Source organism: Rutidosis leptorrhynchoides, chromosome 9 (genome assembly GCF_046630445.1).
Source record: "Rutidosis leptorrhynchoides isolate AG116_Rl617_1_P2 chromosome 9, CSIRO_AGI_Rlap_v1, whole genome shotgun sequence".
Classification (NCBI taxonomy): domain Eukaryota; kingdom Viridiplantae; phylum Streptophyta; class Magnoliopsida; order Asterales; family Asteraceae; genus Rutidosis; species Rutidosis leptorrhynchoides.
In genome coordinates, this window is record NC_092341.1 from 77,129,563 (window position 1) to 77,139,289 (window position 9,727).

Consider the following 9,727-nt stretch of genomic DNA (forward strand, 5'->3'; position numbering starts at 1 on the left):
GTTGGTATGTATATTCGTATGTTTGTATGTTTTATATCTATGTATGCGTATGTAGGTTTTCTCGTATGTATGCGTGTAGGTGGATATCTATGAATGTACGTTTGTATGTTTATGTAGGTTTGAGTAGATACGGTTTTATGTATGTTTGTATGTTTATTTTTATAGACTGGCTTGCTATGATGTGATTTTATCTGTTTGTGGACATATATGTTTATTTCTCATTTAGTGCAGCTTTACTTTATTCGTCATGTGCTCCGCAGTACACTCTAAGGTACGTTTTTTTTTTTTATACGGCGCTGTTTTGGGAGCCATCAGCAAGCGTCTACTTATTGGCGACTTGACTGTCGCTTAGAGCCTAAATCGAATTCCAGGCAACATTTTAAAACCCATGGAAATTTGTCCCACCATTTTCATGGCGTAGGCATTTTTTTTTGGCCGGAGGTCCATTGCAAGCAATCTCTTTATCCGTCGAACATAGAGAGGAAGGACTTTCTCTACTCTTGTGAGTGTTTCACTCAGGGTGGTGAAATGACTTCTCTTTGTCCTAGGGTAGAGGAAGGATTGTCTACGTCTCACCTCCCCCAAACCCTACAAGTGTGGGATTGGGTTTTGTTGTTGTTGTTGTTGTATATATATAAAAGTCAACGTCAGTCAATGTCCGTCTCGACCCCGCGTCTTGACCGACTCGACGTTTTAAGATCCCGACTGTCTCGACCCCATCTCACGTCTTTTAAAACCCAAGTAAATACTTATTGTTACAATTGGGTCGAATCTAAGTAGAGACCCATGAAGTCCTCTGACGCCACTAATTCATTTTTTTTTTTTTTTTTACAAAATAGTTTTTAAATTGTAAAGAACACCACAAATATCAACGGTAGGACTTTATATATTTGTGAGGTAAAAAATCACTAGTTGATTTTAGAGGTAAACAATCATCAGGTTTCATCATACATCTGCTAACGGTTATAAGTGGATATTATAATACAATATGCTCAAGAAAGAAACAAAGACATTGCTTTAGACCCAACAAAGGAAGGTCAAAAAAATTTGTATTAGTTTAAAAATTAATCATACAGTATTACTTGTTGAGGATGTATTCCCCCCCTTCAATGATTTGAATTCTTTATATGTAGGGTCAATAATATTTTAAAATATTTTTCAAACATTTACTTAAAAATGTTTTTTTCTTATATTAACAGTGTTGTTAGACCACTCCCAACCATGACGCCGTCATGGCCACTTCCTCAGCGCCACATCAGCTTTCTCTCTCCTCCTTTCTCACCACTTCCTCCCATAACACTCCCATAACACACCATTGCCAACCATGATATACTTCATCCTCATCACATACCCCACAAAATTAATTAAATACATAAGGTACAAGGTGTTTATGCTGAGGTACAAGTAAATAATGCAAAGAATTAAAGAAAGAGACAATCTCCTCGTGCTGGAAGAAGTCTTGGGGAAGAAAACTTGCAGGGCGAGAGAAGTGAGGGCGAGGTGAGGGCTTGTGAGGGCATACCATTGCCAATGGAGCCCTCGAGGAAGTGCAAGGAGGGCGGACCGATGGCTCACCGTTGGGAGTGGTCTAGTACCTTGTTTTTTATGAGGAAAAATCTAACTATAAAATGGGGTTTTAGTTCTTTTAAGTAGAAAAACAACCTTAGTAAGTGATACAGTACATTATATAGATTAATGTAGTGATTTTTTAGTCATACGACACTAAATATATTTTAAAGTAACATATTGTATAACATGTTGTATGACTAAAAATGATTTACAAATCACTTCCATTTTTGTGAATCAATGAGAACCACTTAAATCTGACATTGATTGTGTGACGTGCAACCTTTGCACCCTTGTCTTTGATGTACCTCGTTAGTTTTTTTATTCTCCTAAAAAAAAAAATCTGACATTGACTCTATATTTTGGTTGTCAATAGGTTCTTTATATCTCTTTAATGACGGTTTTCATGTTTCTTTCTCTAACGAGAGCTTAAAATGCATAAAGTTCTTGTACAATTCTATATACAGCACAATATATTAAATAAATAAATAATAGCTACATTAAATAGTTTTTGCACATTAGCGATAGGTTTTAGGATTGTTGTTAATCAATAACTCCCTGTCCCAACAATTAATTTATTAGCTACTATCTATAGTTAATATTAAAATTTTATAAGATGATGTCATTGTTAGACTAATTTCTTTATTAAAAAAAACCAAAAAAAAAAAAAAAAATTTAAGCATTATGGTTAATGTCATTAATCTAAATAATTTTGAATTAAAATTAAATCTTATAAATTAATTATTATTATTAAATTATTAAATCTTATTAATAATTATTTTAATTATTAATTAAATAATATTGAATTATTTTAATTAATTATTTTGAATTGAGTACGAGAAGGTATAAAAGCTAGGCACAAGAAAACCAATTCTAAATTTATATTTTAATTTACACTTTTAAAATAAAATGACAACTAATATTATCTCTTATGATTGGATGTGGATTATTTAATATGCATTTTAGGTGTTTGATGAAATGTTCAGCTGACGAGTTTCTTAATCGGACTCTGTAGTTCCACGGGTCATTAAACTAAATAACTTTAACATTTACGTTCACTTAATACCTAAAACATATAATTAAACTGTTTCGTTTAAACAAACTCGTGGTTCCACGGGTCATTTCACTAGTTTATATTTATAACTATATTAAATAAATGGTAAATTAGACAATACATTATTATATCTTAAATTCAACAGAAAGTTAAAACGGACAGTTTTTTTGAACGAGGGAAGTATTTTTATTGATTTATTTTTTCCACTTAAAAAAATATACACTTAGAATAGTTAAACGGCCAAAATTTATAGTATCAATTCAAATTTTAAAACACCAGAAAGAAAGAGATAGTTTTGTAAACTATATCGCTGAGAACAAACTATTTTGTCCACATTTATTTCATTTATAATTTCGTTTCGAAAAGAATATAAAAGTTTGCAAGATACCAAACCAAACATATACGGAGTACTACTTTCCAAATTGTTTTGCCCACCGTAGTACTTAAGTAATCCTATTCCACTTTTGTCCTTGTATAATAACACAAAACACACACGTGAACAAGTTGCCACGCAACACAAATTATGTCGATGTCGTCTCCTCCTCCATCCACCGTCGCCGCCTTCCACGTCCTCCTCCTCCTCATCACCATCTCCACCGTCCGTAAGTTTCTTAAACATCAAACTCTAATCGGTTTCTATTCTTAACAAAAACATCATTAAAATAACTATTCTCCAAATTAAAATTTTCAAGTAACATCTTGATACAGTAAATATAACTGTTATTAAAAGTTTGTTACATGTTATCTTCACTAAAAGAAATACTTATTTACTAATAACAGTTTTTAAAACTGTAGTTAATATACATAAAATTTAATCACGATCACGTTCATTTTATAATTAATTATATAAATATAAATGTTAGGTACTACAAATTCTATCTACGTTAACAACAAAATACTTATTTTAATTGTAACAATATTTTGTTAAGGTTTTAAAGATTTTAATTTGGTAACTAATACTTATTTATCAATTTTTTATATATTCGCAATGTTTTATTTTTATAACTGATTATGATATGATTAGGGTCACAATCATATATCGGAGTAAACTACGGTACGGTGGCCGACAACCTTCCACCACCTTCCGCCACCGCAAAGTTACTCCAATCCACATCATTTCAAAAACTCCGTCTCTACGGATCCGACCCGGTCATAATCAAAGCACTAGCAAACACCGGCATCGGAATCACAATCGGAGCAGCCAACGGCGACATTCCGGCAATGGCGTCCGACGTAAACTTCGCAAAATCATGGATCACAACCAACGTACTTCCATTCTATCCTGCAAGTAAAATCATCTTAATCAACGTCGGTAATGAAGTTTTACAGTACGGTGAACCGGAACTGAAAGCGCAATTACTACCGGCGATGCAAAATCTACAAACGGCCATTAATGATGCTTCGTTAGGTGGTAAAATTAGGGTTTCGACTGTTCATTCGATGTCGGTGTTAGGAGCGTCGGAACCACCGTCAGCCGGAAGATTTGATTCTAGCGTTGTGGATTTATTAAAAGGGTTGCTGGAGTTTAATAAAGAAAACGGGTCGCCGTTTATGATTAATCCGTACCCGTTTTTTGCGTATCAGACGGATCCTAGACCGGAAACTTTGGCGTTTTGTTTGTTTGAGCCGAACTCGGGTCGACCGGATCCCGGTTCAAATGCTAAGTATATGAACATGTTTGATGCTCAGGTGTGTTTAAATTGTTTACTTTTTAGTGCACGTCTTGGATTGATGAATTTTCAATCATAATGTGTGCCACGTAATTATTCGAGATCGACTCGCTTAAAGCTCAATTCGAGCCGAGCTTAAACGAACTCGAACTCAAACTTGCACATATTCATTTAGTTCATTTATTAACTGAACTAGGGCTCGAACAACTTCGCGAACCTAAATGAACCTTTTTTCTTTTCTTTTTAACAACTCTAACTCGAGATGAGCTCAAACTTGTACAATTTCAAACGAGTTGAGTTCGAACTTAATATATTAAGTTGGAAACGAGTTGGACTCGAGCTCGAGCATTTTCTACTTTAAAGTCGAGCTCGAGCCTAGCCGAGCTCGAGCTACCTACGTAATCAGAACACTAACTTAGATTATGACATGTAGAGAGTACAGTACAAATTGATGTGGGTCCCATTACGATCCTTTCAAGATATATGCAATGCAAATATATATGATAAGATTAAGATTTATCTTTATATATGAAAAAAACACAATGTATGTTAGATCATTTACCGAGTAAAGTGTTAACACATCATTAGTGCTAAAGTCTAATATTAGAATGTCCCATAAGTTATTGCTTTCTAAAGCAATTGGTAGGTACCTGTCTAATCTATATTTGACCATACACGTGACGTTATTTGTTGGATTAAAATCATAAACTACACGCTAAACAAATGATATTTATTGATGACATGTAGGTTGATGCAGTAAGGGCGGCATTAAACGCGATGGCCTTTAACGATGTTGAGATTGTGGTTGCTGAAACGGGTTGGCCATACAAAGGTGGTGATGGTGAGGTTGGCGCAACCGTTGAGAACGCCAAGGCTTATAATGGCAATTTGGTTGCTCATCTTAGGTCTATGGTTGGAACCCCATTGATGCCTGGCAAATCAATTGACACATATCTATTTGCGTTATATGATGAGGATTTAAAGCCGGGAAAGCTTTCAGAAAAGTCGTTTGGGATCTATAATGTCGATTTAACACCAATATATGATGCCGGTCTCTCCAAAAACAGTCAGGTAGTACACTTATGAACTCTTGTCACACTTAAAATTGGAGTAGACATATTTTGGTACATTTTGCAATGGCTAAATATCACAGATTGTCCTGGTGGTTTATATCAGAAATAACTGGTGGTCTCTGTATTTTTTTCGTCATAGATGATCCCCGTGGTTAGCATTTTGAATCACCGATAGTCCCTGTGGTGCATATCCACAGGGAACATCATTGACGAAAAAAATACATATGACAGGGATCATCCTTGACGAAAAAAAGTACAAGGACCACTGGTGATTTTTTATGCAAACCACGAAATTCCTGATATTTTGTCTTTTGCAACACTTTGCAACTATTGCATTAGTGAATTACTATTTTATTAATTTGTAATTTGGATTAATGCTTGTCAGGGTGGTGATACAGCACCAACTCCCACCATAAGTCCCCCGGCTGCGGATGCCCCTGGTACCACACTTCCGACCAACTCTTCAACGCCGACAACTACAACAACGCCTCCTACTACTACCACTCCCCATAATTCTCCTACTGCTAAGCTCAATGCATCTAAAAATACTGCAAGTTTGAGCAAAATCGACATTAGTTTTGCTATTTTCACGTTTCTAAGTATATCTTTAATGTTGTAGATCAGTTTGATTAAATCTCAAGGATTTAAGGATGTTTGGGGTGCAATTGCTTTGTGTGTATGATAGAGATCTACTTATGTATTGGATTATGATATGTGATTTTTGTTTTCACATTCATGTGTATGTATATGTATATGTATATGTATATATATATATATGTTAACCTCTTTAATTTATAATTTACTTGTAGTGAGATTGTGAGAGGTGGTTAACTACTTAGAAGGTTTGTATGACACATTTTAGTAGCAATAGTTTATTTATTTAATCCATGAATGTGGTTCTCATTTGATGAAAATAAAAATAAATGTGAATTGAGATGTTCATATTAGCTCGGTGTGGCTTCCCCAACTAGTGGCTCGTGGTGGACGACGCACTGAGTTCATTGTGGTGTAGATGACATGTATTAATCTTAATCCCATCCTTTTAACCTTGAGTTAAACAATTTTACTCACTCATATTGACAGTGAGGCCGATCCAAAGGGCCTGCCAGAAGTTCGATTTTACCCAATTTCTACTATGCTTTGCTGGGTAGTGGGTGATGTTTCGTCGGGTTATAAAGGTCAAGTGGTTCGGGTTTTGACCACTCAAAAAGTTATCTGCTTACAGAATCGATTTAGAATCCGCCTTTAAGTTAAAACTCAGTTTAGTACTATAGGTGTAACCATTTAATCACAAGTGGGCTTATGTGTAATTGGTGTTGGGCCTGCCGGCTCACTTCCTGATGGGCACATGGGTTTATTGGCCAATAGGTCTGCTGGACCACTTAGGATGCTGGGTTTCTTTCAAAGTACGGTCTCTAATCTCTATTTCTCTATAATCTATACTACGTCTGTCTCAAATCTATTGTCGTCACACAAAAACTACAAAGTTCAATAAATACGTACTTTTTGTATACTTTTTGTTTTCTTTCAATTTTAGACATTACATTTTACCTATATTTTTGTCTTATATACTGATCAAGCAAAGAATAATCGGGTCGGGTTCAGTCCATGCTTGACATCAATAAAGGGGGATTTAAGGGTCAATTGGGTTTAACTCTCCGGTCCGGAGTACCTTGAATAACCCCTCGCGAGATGAGGATCTCAACAGGGGTGGTTAAACATAGACTCACCATCGGCGGGTAGTCCGGTCAGCGATGGCTCGCGCTAAGTTCTTGTCTTCTATCGCCACGTAATAAGGTTAAAAGGATCGTGGCCTTCCAATAGTACATCTTCGAGCAAGCTGATCCGACAAAAGCAAAGAGTGTTCTTGTCGGACTTGACCTTTTGTCTGCCAGGTGTCCTCTGCCAGCTACAGCATTGTCTGACATGTGGATGCTACCAATGCGCGCGGATGGGATTGGCGCCATGGTTGTCACTATAGCGCTATATGCCTTAACGCGTGCCCTTGTAAATCCTTATGGCGGTGTTGTTTGATGCGCTACACGAGCTGATCTGGTATGCGTATCATTAAGTCCCCCCAGCTCAATGGTATGCGCAGGAACTGTGCATGGCGTTGAACTCAACTTGTAACCACCGTTCATCCATTCTTTTCCACGCGCCTCCGCTTTCTTCTACTTATATTTTAACAAAGTATCTTGTCATGTTGCATTAAATGCAAAGAAATCAAAGCGACGTTTGTCAGTTGCTACAGTTGTCACTCTGCCGTTTTCGCCGCCCTCGATTACCTCGTACTTATTTCTTTCCATCTTTTGACACGTGGCTCCATCTCCGCCTTTCATATTTTTAACCGCCCTTTTTCAACTTCTCTTGAGGCCTCTTCCGTGTTTTTACTCCCCTATAAATACCTCATAATCATCTATTTCAGTTTTTACTTCATCTGTACTCTCTAATCCTGCGCAAATCTTCTCAGCTTATTACTTCGACCTCGCCTTTTTAGCTTTTTCAGGTTAGAGCGCGTTTAGTCTCTTTTCTTACGATCTTTTGAATTATTTGTTAATAGATGGAATCTTCTCCGTCTACTTCTGAGCATCCAAACTGCGAGGTTATTAGGTCTGTTATGACAAGGCGCAAAATCGCGCTGTTGGTGGACTGGTACCCACCTTTGGCCAATTTGAATCCTATAGCGCCCCTACCTGATCAGCGTACAGATGATGTTATTGAAGGTAAGGTCACTGTTTATCGACAGGTCATGGTAGAAGGGAATGTGCGCTATCCTCCCACTTCTTTCTTCATGGAGGTTCTTAGCCATTTCAATATCGGTATTGGCCAGCTGCACCCATATAGCGCGTGTCGCGTTACCCTCTTTGAGATGATTTGCCGCCACTATCAATTTCCTCCATCGCTGGATTTGTTTAAGAACGTATTTTTGTACCGTAAAAACAAACAAAGTTGGTATTCTTTTAACGACGGGATTAACTTTTTGAAGCGCCTGAAAGCCGGGGTGCGCAAGAAGTGGAAGAACTCGTTCTTCTTCATCGATGATGCTTTTATCCCTCTTGCGTATAGAAATATTTGCACGTGGCACACGGAAGCTACAAATGCGCGGTTAAACGTCAGGCCTCCCCTTTCCCCAGACGATCAGCGGAGACTCGAGCATTTCTACAATCGCGAACTCCCCATCCGCCAATATAGCTCGGATATTTTACGGATTGCTAATACGTGCCCCTATCCGCCTGCCCTTCCAGTTATCAAAGATGCCGATGATAATGGTAGGTGGCAGATGGGCGTTATTTTTGTACTTGTTTTCTTCTCATTACTTTTTTCTAATCTAACTTGTTAAATTTGCAGAGATGCGTTTAGACAGGCTTCTTGCTTCTCGTGATATCAAGGGCTTTCACACCGAGACGCCCGAAGTGGAGAACGAGGGCGAGCAGGGCTTGGATGCTGATGAGCAAGCTCATGGTGATGCTGATGTTGGTGCCGGTGGTTCCGGTGGCGCCAACCAACGCGAGGGTCATGCAGTTGACGACCCTCATCGAGCGAACGTCGAAGGGGCCAAGGTGACTGAGGCCCAAACTGAAAGTGGGAATAAGCGCAAGCGCGCTAAAAAGGCAAAAGGTAGTTTTATTTTTCCTTAACTCCTGGAAAATCGCGATACCCATTATGTTATTGACCAGTTGTCTTCTTGTCTGCAGAGGCTCGCTTGCAGTTTTACGGCATGAATGATTTGCTGTCGATACCAGAGGCTACATCGACCTCTCAATTCAACTACTTGGAATGCATCAAACTTCCCAATTACTTCACGCACCTATCACCCGAGGAGGCGTGGCGCTTCGATGTGCAACTAACAATGATGAACTTGATGTGTTCGCAATTTTGCCTGCACCGTGATAGGGCTCATTTAGACAGTGCCGACTCTTCTACACCCGGTGCATTGACTGCTGAACAGATGCACGACCGCATCGTGCATCTGAACTCAGATCTTGAACAGTCAGAAAAGTCACGCAAAGAAGCAATCAGCGCCTCGTCTGCTCTAGCTGCGGAGAAGGCATCTTTAGTTTCTCAGGTTGAGGGTTTGACTGAAAAGGTCAAGTCCCTTGAGTCTGAAAAGAGCTCTCTGGCAAAAGAGCGCGACGATCTGGATGGTCGTTTATCTGCTTGTGAAGTCAACCGTGATGATGTTGTGCACCAATTCGAGACCCTGAAGCGGGGTCTCCCTGCGCTAGTTGCTCGCGCTTGTGATTCCAAATACGTGAGCGATCTGCTTGTGGATGCCATTCTTTCCTTCAAGGCGGAAGAGAGGCTTACGTTTTGGAAGTAGATCCAGTCTCATGCCCAATCTTCAGTGGCCTTGGATGCCATTA

At 38.4% G+C, this 9,727-nt stretch overlaps 1 protein-coding gene across 1 annotated transcript; it reads left to right on the forward strand.

Moving 5' to 3' along the window:
• The first annotated feature begins 3,108 nt into the window (after positions 1-3,108).
• LOC139866793 (glucan endo-1,3-beta-glucosidase 7-like) lies at positions 3,109-6,117 on the forward strand. The gene is made up of 4 exons (XM_071855082.1): positions 3,109-3,222; positions 3,645-4,309; positions 5,038-5,361; positions 5,749-6,117. The coding sequence occupies exons 1-4, from the start codon at positions 3,144-3,146 to the stop codon at positions 5,980-5,982; spliced, it is 1,302 nt and encodes a 433-aa protein (XP_071711183.1). The 5' UTR covers positions 3,109-3,143; the 3' UTR covers positions 5,983-6,117.
• Positions 6,118-9,727: the final 3,610 nt, after the last annotated feature.

Bases quoted from the DNA above. Each gene is read 5' to 3' on its own strand.
- LOC139866793 (XM_071855082.1), top strand. From the start codon at position 3,144: ATGTCGATGTCGTCTCCTCCTCCATCCACCGTCGCCGCCTTCCACGTC. The intron at 3,223-3,644 runs GTAAGTTTCTTA...TGATATGATTAG, and splicing joins CATCACCATCTCCACCGTCC to GGTCACAATCATATATCGGA. The intron at 4,310-5,037 runs GTGTGTTTAAAT...GATGACATGTAG, and splicing joins TGAACATGTTTGATGCTCAG to GTTGATGCAGTAAGGGCGGC.